Source organism: Eurytemora carolleeae, unplaced genomic scaffold (genome assembly GCF_000591075.1).
Source record: "Eurytemora carolleeae unplaced genomic scaffold, Eaff_2.0 scaffold437, whole genome shotgun sequence".
Classification (NCBI taxonomy): Eukaryota; Metazoa; Arthropoda; class Copepoda; order Calanoida; family Temoridae; genus Eurytemora; species Eurytemora carolleeae.
In genome coordinates, this window is record NW_019397062.1 from 99,613 (window position 1) to 113,744 (window position 14,132).

Consider the following 14,132-nt stretch of genomic DNA (forward strand, 5'->3'; position numbering starts at 1 on the left):
AAAAATCTTCTAAATCTTAATTCCTACATGTCCCCCATCGCTACAACACAGTTTCACAAAATACTCAAACTCTCGCAGAAACACAATTTATGTTTTTTCACGGATTATTAATATTGTTCCTTTGATGATACTCAACAATTTACAAAAATTAGATTCTCATAACTTTTTTGTAATTATAGTTTTAAAATTGAATTACCAAAGATTTGTTTATAATGTTCTTGACGGTTTGTCTTTCAGTATCTTTTACTAAATTGTGATTTTAAAAGAATTGTTTTATATTAATATAATTTTATTGTTATTTATTTTACCCTGATTAAATATGTTTCTTTGCTTGTTATATGTATACATGCTTTGCAGCTTACTTTTTCAGATACAATGTGGAATTGATATGTACATAGTGTATATATCAGGCCTGTCTATGTACATTTTACAAAAAAAAATTTGTACTGTATAACCTCGTGATAGTTTTTGTGATAAACGATGCAGATGATTTGCCATGTAAACAGCTCCCGAACTGGGCACGATAAACTAGGAAATCTTTTGACTTTGTCTTCATGTTTTTCCATAGATTCAATTCATAGGTTAAAATCCGGTAGTTTTCCATTCAGATTTTAGTGACTTTTTTTTCTGATAAAATCGATTATATTTTTTGATTGATTGTTAAAAAAATTGCAGATTTTTTGATTATTTTATTTCATTACCTGTTACCTTTTATCTATTACCTATTACCAACTACTCAATTTTTTAATGCAAGGCATGAACTTAAAAGTAAAAGTTCAAAAATAAAGAAAAATGTTCTGAATAAAATAAAACATGAGTACTGCAACACTGATCATTTCAGAGAGTAAATGATATTCCGTCCTAAAATTCTTGTTTTAATATGAACCTACATGAATATTTTTAGACTTCGGGATTTAACGAACAATTTTGCATGATAAATAACAGGCTTTTGATGAAGGAATGTGAAATGATGAATGAAAACTTTTATTTTATTATTTTTTCTTGTTATTTAAATTAGTAATTTTTTAAAAGTAGATTAATATGTTAAAAATGAGTTTGAATAATTTGCATTGAATTTGATTTGTTTATAATCAATATTTGTAAACAGTCCGACTTCTGCAGTACACTTGTAAACTCCTGGTTAACTGGAGCAATGATGCAAGGAAATCATGATTAATCAAATCTAAAATGATTTTTTTTTTCGAGAAATCTTGCAGTTGAAAGAAAGGTTGTTGGTAGATCGCCTTATATAAAAAAGCAAAGATTGTCAAATTCTTTATCTTTATGAACATTTTGCTATTATTTTTTTTATGAGTGTTACTTCTAATATAAGGTTGGCAAATGTCGGTAATTATTTCAAAGATAAACACGATATTAAAGTCGTCTTTAAATATCATTTTTTTTTTGACACATTCTTTGATTTAATTTTTTAAAATTTAACGAAACAGTATATTGAGATTATCATCCTCCCCCAAAAAATATGCTTGAAAGACTTATTTCTTATAAACTTGAGACAGGATCGAATTAATTTTTTCCATCATTATATTATTCGTTGTATTAATAGCATTATTATTATTATTAATGTTGATATTTGAGATTAAGTGTGATTTAGTGGATTACACCATTTGGAGAGTACACTAGGTTCTGCGAGGAAACTTCTTAGGTTTCAAAATTTTAAGCTTTTCTTGACTTGCCGGGGAAGTAACCTTTTTACTCAGAATGAGAGATAAAGCTTTAAAAAAACTGATATCAAAAGATCTTACATTTTTTGTGAGAAAGAAACGAATGTTGCTTAAACTTTTATACATCAGATCTTAGAAAGCATATTCAAAATTTTTAATTTTATCGTATTGTACTTTATAAAAAGATTATTAAAAATACATCCGACCCAATCTTAAAAAATATTTTAAGCAGAAATGACGCAATAAAAATGAAAATATGAAACAGGTTTGGGACGTTTTTTGAGTCCTTGGAGGCGGCTGGGAAAGCTTTAAACCACCGTGATCCAGTGATAAGGTAAATGCATGGAAATTTGTTTATATTTTCAAGAATTGCTCTCCCCCCCCCCACCTCCATCCACCACCCTAGAAAACAAATTTAATTTCCATTCAATTTGGTGAACTTATCCATAGAAATATTCCGCAGCGTGAAAAATTATATTAAAGTGTTACAAATTCAAAATGTTACAGAAATGAAATGTTACCTTAAGACAAATGTCTAATTTAGGTTTTAGTTACGTCAAAAAATTTATTAATATTGGCTTTATTCATTTTTTTCAAAGGGATGGCATAGATATACTGCTATATTTTAAGTTACCCTTCATTTTTAGAGTAGCATTTTCAATTCACACCGAAATCAATGAACCTGCATCTGACCAATAATGAATGTCTCGAAAAGTGATGAATTTTGACAAGTTCATTTTATTGACTTAGCTGCTATAAATTTGCAGACCTCAACTCACTAATAATGAGATTCCCTATGGAGGGAAACTGACCAAACTTTTGAGGGCACCATTCACCATTGCGATGTGAATTGGACATGCATTCTAAAAATAAAGGGTCAATTTAAGCTACGTGTACAGTCCCTGCATGCATTTAATAATTTAGAATGAGCACCGCTTTATCGAAATTGTGCAATGCCGTGTTTCTCTTTACTGATCATCTGATCTGGCTTAATTCAGTCAGGTAAATAATCGTCTTCCTTAACTTATTTGCAGTGTCATTTTGTTCAACATCAAAAGCATTGTTATAACACTTTCCAATGTGTATTAACTACAAATGTATTTCTACTATTGAAAAAAAATAAAAAAAATAAGTAAGTGATTTAGTCCCAACATACAGTTTAACACAGAACTTCGGAGTCTTAAATAAAATGTATAAAATGTCGTCTTGACAATCTTTTAATGGGTTTTATACTGTTATATCTAAATCACAATAATTGTAAATATAAATACATAGGCATAAATGTGCGGGAACAGTTTTAAAAAGCTCCATATAATTTTTCAATAAAATAAATACAGGGTGTCCCGCGAAACATGACAGTATGCAAGACGACTTGAATGTCGTCTTGATTTTTAATATAATTTGCTTATTTGTCAACCTAATTTTAGAAGTAAATTTCTAGAGATAATAATCACAAAATTCCCCTAGTCCTGCCATTTCCAAAATGTGGTCTGCCTTTTTTGTGCTTTCAATATTGCCCGAGATATGAAGAATTTCGTTCAGATTTCGACAATTTTGCTTTTATTTAACAAAATTGAAATCTGAACCAAACTCTTTATATCTCCGGTAATATTAAAAGCACAAAAAACGCAGACCACATTTTGGAAATGCCAGGGCAAGGAGAATTATGTGATAATTGTTTCAAGAATCATACATGTTAAAGAAGATACAGGGTGTCCCAAAAAACATGGGAATTCAGTGACGAATTCGATATCGTCTTTGTTATGAATTAGCATTGTAATACCTAATTTCAAAAGCCATAATATTATTATGTCTGCTAGAGTTTATTTAATGAAAAGGGTAAAAGACTGCAAAGATGTGTGTATAATATCTCCGCAAGATGAACAGTGAATACGGACAAGTTTACTCTGTTTGTATACTGTAATTTTCTTGTTTTACTAAGTACAACCGGTTGCAGTCAAAACATAAACAAACAAAATTTGAACATAGCAGACGAAACTCTTACAGATTACAGCTTTCTCAGTAGGTATCACTATACTAAATCAAAGAATTATTTGAAAAGACGATATCGAATTCGTCACTGAATTCCCATGTTTTTTGGGACACCCTTTAGAAGACTAAATGTCACAAATAAATTCAAATATCAAAGACGACTTTCAAGTCGTCTTGCTATTGTCATGTTTCGTGGGACACCCTGTATCTGCAGCAGTCTATTATCAGTAGGTTTGGAATGCCCCATTTTATGAATTCTATCGATATCTCCCAAGTTCTGGATTAAACTAAAAACTAGGCTCCCAAGGGTGCTTTTTTAAGTAATAATATGTAATTTGGACTTCTTTACAGTGAGACCCATAAAACTGTGGAAAAGGAAGATGACTGTCGTTCTATATATCAACTACACATCAAATTCCTATTATTATAATACTATTCCACAGCTGTGGGTCTCATAGGGTTTCCACGAAATGGCTAAATTTTTTGCGCAAAATTTGCGCTATTTTCGCGCAAAAAACTTGAGTTTCGCAAAAGCGGAATAGGGCAATTTTGCGCGAAATGACTTTTGCGAATGATTGCGCAAATTGTTGTTTTTTCGCGCAAAATTGATGCGCAAAGAAAGAAAAATATTGAGTTTCGTTCCGCAAAAATTGCGCAAAAGTTTTGCGAATGGAAACCCTAGGGTCTCACTGCATTAACTCATAGTGTGGTGGGCGATTATATCAATATATGGAAGACGACTTTCGATTTTAATTTGATATATATATCAAGCTTTTAAACAACATAATTACACAAAAATATGGAATCAAAGTGAAGCTATTAATTAAAAAAGCTTCTCTATAATTACTTGTAAACTTGTAATTCGGAAAAGGCTTGCTAACAATTAAAACTTAACAAAAAAGTCGTCTTCATTTTTTGATATAATCGCCGACCACCGTATTTGCCAGGAATTTCCTATTCTGGCTTTAAATTGTAAATTGCGAACAAATCTTCAATTAGAATGGTGAACTTAAGTAGAAGCAAATGGTCTAAAATCTCCATCAATGCTTGGTTCTACTCAGTACTGTTTAGCCTAGGTAACATTTCTTAAAGGGACTGTAAGCGTAAGTGACTCTCCATGCCAAGATTACATTGTCCGATTCTCAAAGTTACTTTTAACAACTTTGTCTCATGAAATATGATTTGGAAATCAAAGTTTATAGCATTGAAAACTTATAAAACTTTTAATTGTGTTCTCACTGCAAAGTTACTTGCGTATTTCTACTAAAGGAAAAAATAAAGCGATTGCCAGATAAATATGCCTTTAAGCATAGAAAACGACAATATTTTCCACAATATTGATCAGATAAAGGTTTCAAGGATATCGTTGTGAATCGGGCATTGTTAGCTTTTAATAACATCTGGTAGCATTTTGTCAAGTTTAGGTAACACTTTTTAAAGTTTATATAACATCTTGTATAGTTTATGTAACATCTGGTTTAGTTCAGTTTAGGTAATATCTTTGTTAATTTAGGTCTTATCTTTTTTAGTTTAGGTAACATATTTTTTAGATTAGGTAACATCTTGTCAAGTTCAGGGAACATCTTTTCAAGTTTAGGTAATATCTTGTCAAGTTTAGGTAACAGCTTGTCAAGTTTAGGAAACATCTTGTCAAGTTTAGGTAACATCTTGTCAAGTTTAGGAAACATCTTGTCAAGTTTAGGTAACATCTTGTCAAGTTTAGGAAACATCTTGTCAAGTTTAGGAAACATCTTGTCAAGTTTCGGTAACATCTTGTCAAGTTTAGGAAACATCTTGTCAAGTTTAGGAAACATCTTGTCAAGTTTAGGGAACATCTTGTTTACTTTAGTTTAGGTAATATCTTGAATAATTTAGGTCATATTGTTTAGATTAGGTAACATCTTTTGAAGTTTAGGTAATATCTTGTTAAGTAAGTTTACATTATTTAATCTTTGCTTTGCCTGAGTCTTAATTTAATGAAATTGAGCCCAATTTCAAATTCGCCAAAAACCGGTTTCAATTGAGCGCCGGCTTAAATCTTGAATCATTGAACACACCTTTAAGAGGAACCAACCATATTTGAGCCGTATATCAAATTTAAGCCGCGGCACAAATTCTGTAAATTCGGCCTCTGGTAGCAAAACTTTCCTTTAAAAAGTCAACAAACTGAATTTAGAATTTCTATATCAAGAAAGGAACATTTCTGTGGTTCTCCCGAATTCACCTTACAAACTTTGAGGAAAATTGGTCCAGAGGTTCCAGAGATATAATCGAACATACAAACAGACAAACAACCATGATGATTACTTTATATATCTATAAGGTATCAGATATATAATATTTCTAGTTTGTGATCTATACAAGCTGAAATCCATTGTTGAAGAATATTCAAGAAATTGTCGAAATATTTCTCTACCATCTCTTTCTTTTCAGGTATATACATACGGTGCAGACGTCGAACTTATACAATTTGCAATTAAGATCAAATTTAAGCGTTTTATTTGAAAATTGCATTAACCCTTGTTAACCCGTAAAGATTAAATCAGAGCTGAAAACCTTTTACTTGGATACTTTAATCCGCCATAATTTCAAAATTTCTCGGATTCTGATTTGTTGAATTGTATACACTTTTCTTGATACAATTGAATTAATCTTGAGATAAGCAAAAAAGATGAGATCAAGAATTGATCTTTGATTTCCAAAATTTTAAGTTTTCAGCTCAGAAATGAGAGTAACCGTACGTCCTTGATCAATGATAACTCTTATTTAAAAAAAGAAAAACAAATTTGCAAAACAACTCTGTTGACTGAATAGTCAGCTTAGTAAAATAAGATAGATCAATAAGGATATTTCTTAACATTTATTTAAAGTAAAATGAAAATGAAAATGACAAATGTTTTAAAATATTTATTACAGTGGGGACTGATATTGGTTGGTTAAATAATAACAAAGGAACTATTGTCGAATATATGTGGTCACTTCATAGGAGCGTTGTAGAGCTTCATGTTGGTGGTTGCCGCTCCTCCCAGGCGTGGCTTTGGATTAGGGAGAGAGTTCTCGGATTTATCATTTTCGGGTTTGAGGGATTACGTGTCTCCTCTATGTTCGCATGATAAATTAGGAACTCTTGGAACATTATTGGGCTGGATGTAAGCATCGCCTGTTGCTAGCTGAGTATCTTAGTATATTAGAGCAAATATACTTGTATTATTTATCTAGGGCGTGCTTGAGGCTTATGATCCTCTATGTGGGTTTTTAATCAGCTCGCAGCGTCCTCTTCTGATAAACCTGATCAAGAATTGTTTCGATATTGTTCTTCCCCTCTCTACCCTAGGTAGGTGCAAGATAGTTTTTAGTTAAAGTGATTGTTCCCCAATTTGAAAATGTTCATAGCTGTTTGCTCAAAATATTAAATCATGGGTCAAAAGCCGTCACATTTTTGCGAGCATGTCTGAGTCCGGGTGGATTTTGAAGTGTTGCACCTCCTTGACTTTTGGGTTTACATCACTAATTCCCTTATTCTTTTTTTTGTAGCCCTAGACATGTACATTTTTAAACTCAAACTGCTTTAGTTCAAAAGAATTAACTGGTGAAATGATCAAATATTTTTACGTGAGAGCGAGAACTGTGGAACCAGTAGATGGTAATAAGGTTCTTATAGACCTTACTTTACTCTATTAAACGACAATCGACGACTTTTAGTTTAAGGCCCGGGCCTTGGAACAATTCTAAGATATCTTTATTTTTAGTTCTTAAAATTCTACCTCATAAAATATTGGTCTATATTAGAACTCAAATTGAATATAAATACTTAGTGTGTACATTGACTATACTCTCATATTTTTCTATCCTCTGTTGTCTAACAATCAATAAGTGGATTTATTTTATCTTGGTGAAAACTCAGAGAAATAGATTTGAACGTGCATTTCAAGTTTTCAACCCATGGTTAAATATAGAGTGCCGGGTTGAGACATGGCAATCCTTTTATAACCTCTAACTCGCGCACACTGCAAAACGTTTTATTTATAGTAAGGGTATCTATATATAGATTTAGCTTGTCTGTCTAGGTTTTTGTTTGTTTGTATCCAAAAAAAGTTAAAGCGGCTAAACTGATCCGGAATGCGCAAAAAAAATATTATGAAATTTTTATTTTTTTATATACTGTACAAAGAGAAGATGCTCAAAATTAAAGCTGCTCACAAATAAAGCCACAATTAAAAGTTGAAATAGAAGATGGGCAAGCGCCCTAAAAGCCTAGGATAAGAAAGTTGGTTCGCATGAATACTTTGTCTCATGATAAATTTTATATTATTTCTATTTTCGATTATCAATATCATTTTTAAATATTTTTAAAATACAATGTTGCAGCCTGAGCAATTGCTGTTTATTTTGTTTGCTTACAAAAACTAGGTCTAGATTCACCATGATACAGTCACAGCAGAATGAAAAGAAACCTTAAACCATCATTGGAATAATATATTATAGGATATGTGAAGAGCTCCAGTTTATCTGGTTTATGTGGAATTATCTCCACCTCTCTATCTATACTTCCTCTTCTTCCAGCAAAATAGGCAGCTCCGACATGTACAGTACATAATGAGACTTTGTACAATGGTGTACGTTCACTGTATGATGTACTAACATTTTTAGGGATTTGTAATTTTTAATGATTTAGAGAAAAAATGAAAAATTGGACATTAAAAGACAACTTTTTTATTCTTTATATGTTACTTTTTAACCGAGCATTCATTGAAAATATAGTAGTTTCCCTAATTCAGCGAAGAAATTCTGGGAAAAAAAATTTTCTACGGGATGAACAACTATTTTCGAGAAAATGCACATGAGCCGCTTTACATGGCCACGCATATGGCTCTCTAAGCGTGTACAATCCAATTACATCCAAGTATACCCTGAGGCGTACCCTTTAAGCAGTGATTTTAACTATCATGAACCCTCTTTATAGATTAATTGTTTATTTTTACTATGCTTTTTTATTCTATTGTTATTATCTTCAAATGGTTACTTAATTCATTATTAAAATGTATCTTAAATATTTTATAATTATTATTTATCCAAAGCATACACTACGTGTTTACATTCAAAACTGTGATTTCACCCTGTGATTAATTATGTGATTAATTCTGAGATAGGTATTTGAATATTTTCAGAAAGATGAATTTGAAATAGTAAAATGAACCGAATTTCAATTGTCTTTGCGCGAATGCCGCCACGCGTTCACCAAAGTTTTCGCAGATTCCATTCCAGAATTCTCAATGAAACAGAAATCAATGAGATTCACAAGATCAATGAAAATACAGGAGATCTATTTTCTATTAGGAAAGCAAAATTTAGTATCGAAGCAAAATAATCTTTTTTTTGTGGTCTTGGAAAAAAGACTAATTTTATTTTTCAATGTGGTTTACAGCTGAAGCAAAATAAAACTAGAAGAAATTCTGTAAAGTAAGTCTGAAGACTCAATTGTATGGGGTATAAATATCTGTTTTCTGTTCACCACAAGATACTTCTTCTACAGGGTTACCCACACAAAGGACCTGAGAGACGGCTGTACAGATTTCCTGTCTTTTCCTTATTCTTTCTCTTCAACTTTAAACTTGTTTCTTTCTTTAACTTTCTATTAAAAAAATCATATATTTAATTCCTAGAAGAAAATTCATCCTTTAGCTGGTCGTATTTAAGTGCTTTAGGTCGTCATTTAACTCTCATTCTTTCAGTAACCCTGCAATTATAATAAAATACACTGCTACAATTTTTTGCAAATGATCTGTAGTGACCTGGCTCGAATGCAGACTGACGTCTCTTCGTTAAAACATATTCTGAATACGGAAATTCTCAGGAGACTTTCAAAAACTATCGTAAATCTACCTAATCTGTTCAATCCAAGTATAAGGTAAGAATTTTCGTTTTGTTTTACAAAAAAAAATTCTGAGGTATTCTTACTTTTTCTCATATTTTCTTTATTTTTCATTCTTTTCTTATTATTTTCTAATTTTTCCAATTTATCCAGGAAATAATCCTTATAATTTCCAAATTTTCTTCCTTTTTTTAATTATGCTTAATTCATTTTTTAACAATTATCTTTCTTTCTTTATTTATTTCCCTAATTTTCTTAATGATCGCACAATCAGCCTTCTTGTTTTCCACTTTGCTTTAATTTTCTTAATTTTCTTGATCATCATTATTTTTTTCAATTTTTTTATTTTCCTCTATATTTTTAAGTTTTCTTAATTTTTCTCAGTTCAAGATTATAACCTTACAAAATTATAACCTTACAACATTATTTATAACCTATAAAATTATAACCTTACAACATTATAACCTTACAAAATTATAACCTTATAAAATTATAACCTTATAAAATTATAACCTTACAAAATTATAACGTTACGAAATTATAACATTACAAAATTATAACCTTACGAAATTATAACATTACAAAATTATAACCTTACTAAATTATAACATTACAAAATTATAACCTTACGAATTTATAGTATAGGCTTGAAAAGCGACTAGCCTAGACTGGATTGTATAATAAAGCAACATTGCACACTAAACTACAGTGAAACCCTTAATCACGAATACATCGAAAGAATTCATCAAATGTCTTATTCTTCACTTTCTGATAATGGAATGTTGCAGATATTTAGTTTTTTAATTAAATGATTATATGGAGCTCTTTAAAACAGTTCCCGCATATTCATGGCTATTTATTTATTTTCGCAAATACTGAAATTTACGTAATATAGTATAAATCTCATTGAACAGTTGTCAAGACGACATTTGATAAATTCTTCCTATGTATTCGTTATTAAGGGTTTCACTGTATTTTCAACGGAACTTTTTACAGTATCTTGGTTGTTTGTAAACCAATAACCTTTTATTGTTATTTTTTTTCCAGAGATCAGCGAAGTTATCAGTTTATTGAAGACTACTTCCACATGAATTTTAAAGAAATTTCTAAATTAAAAACTAGGTTTTCATTTTCTGACATTTTATATAAATTGAGAATTTCTTGGTCAAAACTTCCAGAAACAAAATTAGCAGGCGTAAGGGTATGAAATAAATTTCTTTGGGCTTAAAAACCAGGTTAATGGGGTCCCAACAAGAGCAGATGGCTTGGTATGAGATTCAATTATTTGTTAAGTAGCTTAAAAGATATTTCTTTAAAAAAATAAAGGTACTTTTAATGACAAAAAAATGATGAATCAAGGAGAATGGATGAAAAAGATTTTCTGTTTACTATAAAGCATGTAGAAATCAGGTATTATTTTCAATTGTTAAATAACAGGTTAAATTGGATTTTTATTCTGTAAATAAGATAAAATAACATGATTTAAAGTTGTTAAAATTTAGGCCTTTGTGGAAAATAAATGACTTCTGTAAAAGCAAAAATTAAGCAAGTTTAAAATATAAATAGAACAATTCAGGGGTCATATTTTTATGTTTCTAATTCTTACAAATTCGAAATCCCTTTTTTTACTGAAATGGAAGAGTGAAAATGACTGCAATGCCTGTTTTTTAATCGTGTATTATAATTTCTAGGCTTGGGGGAACAACTGAAATTATTTCAGACGCTATTCTTTCTTCAGGGATACTTTCTAAAAACGGTAATGGATACTTAATTGTGCTTCTTAAACAGGCTTCCACCCCCTTCTTTCCAATTTTATTTTTTCACATAATTATATGTTAAGTTGTTGTATTTTGAATTTCAATGAACACTAAGTAATGGCTGAATGACATATGTAACATATCATTTTTAACATTATTGTTACAGAGTTTAAGAAGTAATTAGAGGCTGAAACAATTCAGTTTTTTTATTTAATTGTTTTTCTTTTAATTTAATTATATAATTAATATCTGTTTTCAGAGGAGCATATTTGTCTTCAATCTGATATAAACACTATATTCAAGTCCAACCTATCTGTTGAAGTTTTAGGTAAATCTTAGTAAAAATTTAAAAGCTTAGAAGTTCAGAAATCTATTAACTTTTTAACGAAATTAAATAAAAACGGTCACAGAAAATCTTTGAGCTTTGCATTTATGAATATCAAGAAGTGGTTACGGTTAGTTAAACAATTTCCCTGTGCTTGTAAAATGAACTTTAGTCATCAAAGTAGAAGAATTTCAACTTCTTCAAGTTATTAATAAAATATGACCAATGATCTTGGAATTCTTGTGAATGCGATATGAGGTGCCTCATTGGGTTGCATTTCAAATCTTAAATTATTGTTTAATTGATTGATGAATGGTTTTTTTGGATGATTGATTGATTGATTGATATTAAAGTTAGCTTGGTAGTGGGTGGGCTGACCTCAAGGTTATACCTTGATCCAGAAACAGGTTTAATCAAGAATATTAACACTGCCTTCGATAATGCAAGATACTTATGCGAGCAGTATTATATCAGGTAAATGTTTCAAATCTAAAGATTTAGAAATATTAATCGGTTACCTCAATCATTGGAGGATTAAATGCAAATAAGAATATCTAAATACTTCCAGTGATTGTTGATTCAATTGAAATTATAAAGGTTGAGATTATTGAAGGGGTAATATTAATGAGCTTATGATATTAAACTCAATTAATTATTAAAATGGAATGAACTGAACATAAGTTAAACTTCTAAATCAAAAGTTTCAACTCTGGAATTAAGCCATTCTAAAGTTGTGCTTCTTCAATGCTATTTACAGAGCAAATTTACGATCAAAAGTTTTTAGTTCTTCAGAGCTGATTATAACCGGAGATGAGGAATTAAAGTTCGCCTACTTCCCTTCTCATCTTTATCTCATCTTCTTTGAAATTATTAAAAACAGCCTCAGAGCCAGGTAAAGCAGATGTTATGTCGTCTTTGTGTTGGTTTTGATCCAAATGGCGGTCATTTATATTTTTGAAATCAAATATGAGTTTTGAGTAAGATCATTTCTAATAATTTGAATATTTTGCCACCAATTTTTATGAATTCATATTTAGTAAATGGCGTAATTGCTTTCAATTTAAATTAAACATGGCTGGGGCCTATTTCTGATTTTTTTTTATTTTTGCGCAGTGTGGAGCATCATGGTGAAGGGTGTGAGCATATTCCCCCTGTTGTTATTCATCTTGATACTGAAGGTAAACATCTCATTGAATATGGATTTTTTGGAAATTTTATCCATTTATTTTTTCAGATGACTTTATTGTTGTTTGCTTACAAGATTCAGGTGATTTATGATAATTATTTGAAAATTACAATTGTTTTTAGATTTAATGTAGATAATCAGATATATTTTTCCAGGTGGAGGTTACAGAAATGGTGATTTGACAAACTTATTTCAATTCTTCAGAACTAGTGCTTCAATTAATAGGTAATAGACGAACTCATTTCTGCAACCTTTAATTTGTTTATTTCAAAGTTTTTTTTTTAATTCCAATTTTTGCCTTTTTTCCTAATTTGTTTTTAGTAAATTTACCATTATTTGGTAGAAAACTGATTACTATCCTCAAACTCCAGTTTGCAACTACGATGTCTTAGATTTTTGATATTTTAAACCATAAATTCTGCTAGATATCAAACAACCAAAGTTTTAAACGTGAAAGGTTTGCACCACCAGGTTTCAAACATTGATGTAGGAATAAAATAAATCCGTTTCTTTTATTCCATATGTTTAGTATGAGCTTATACCAAGGAGCACATAGTTCTCCCTTGGCTGGCTATGGCTTTGGACTAGGTAACATTATAAAAAATAAAATTGAAAATAAGCTTCACTAACTTCTTAAGAACAAAGATAACTACTTTTGCTGTTTAAAGTATGTATCTTTTCATCGTCAAAGATAATTAATTTTTTGCAATTTTTATCAATTATAATCTGAAAGGGAAAACAGCTAGACAACTAACAAATTTTGTATAATTCTTTCAGGAATGGTTAAGATTTACTTAGAACAATTTAGTGGACAAATTTTGCTTGAAAACACTTCTGAAGGAAAACACTGTTTTAGATTTCAAATATTGCCTTGCAGTAGAGTAAATATTAAGCCATCGTTTTATGAGAGCAAATGTACATCGCAAATCTGAAGGATAATAAATTTATGTGTGCAGTCCTATACAGAAACAACAGATGAACATTATCAATTTTCAGTTGGAAAACAAAGAAATATCATACATTTTTGCTAAGATTCTGATATTTATGTTACAGTCGTAACTCTGGCATAAAACTTTTTAAATGTAGGTTTATCGACCTAGGCTTAATAGTTTGACTAAAAAGTGCTAATGCAGGGATGATTGTGAAGTTAAAATTTAAACTCTGTCCTGATCAAGCATTGGAAACAAAATGATAACACTCCTGTATGCCGAGTCCATTAGCGCCGGATCCAATCAGGGTTCAGTCATTTGTTTGCTGTCTATTCTGAACCAATAGAAATAGTATGACGGTAACATCTATCTTTCTATCTATCTCATTA

The 14,132-nt window shown here is 30.4% G+C and overlaps 2 protein-coding genes across 2 annotated transcripts; both read left to right on the top strand.

The window, feature by feature from the left end:
• The first annotated feature begins 350 nt into the window (after positions 1-350).
• Positions 351-8,845, top strand: LOC111711513 (peroxisomal membrane protein 11A). The gene is made up of 9 exons (XM_023485888.1): positions 351-532; positions 1,109-1,163; positions 1,613-1,663; positions 1,948-2,016; positions 2,607-2,684; positions 4,674-4,750; positions 6,022-6,107; positions 6,894-7,008; positions 8,160-8,845. Exons 1-9 carry the CDS (start codon positions 481-483, stop codon positions 8,243-8,245), a joined length of 669 nt encoding a protein of 222 aa, XP_023341656.1. The 5' UTR covers positions 351-480; the 3' UTR covers positions 8,246-8,845.
• Position 8,846: 1 nt separating this feature from the next.
• Positions 8,847-14,085, top strand: LOC111711512 (pyruvate dehydrogenase (acetyl-transferring) kinase isozyme 1, mitochondrial). The gene is made up of 14 exons (XM_023485887.1): positions 8,847-9,011; positions 9,463-9,582; positions 10,594-10,668; positions 10,906-10,956; positions 11,238-11,302; positions 11,563-11,631; positions 11,982-12,102; positions 12,413-12,520; positions 12,742-12,806; positions 12,863-12,895; positions 12,970-13,039; positions 13,344-13,402; positions 13,592-13,654; positions 13,948-14,085. The coding sequence occupies exons 1-14, from the start codon at positions 8,866-8,868 to the stop codon at positions 14,004-14,006; spliced, it is 1,104 nt and encodes a 367-aa protein (XP_023341655.1). The 5' UTR covers positions 8,847-8,865; the 3' UTR covers positions 14,007-14,085.
• The last annotated feature ends 47 nt before the right edge of the window (positions 14,086-14,132 follow it).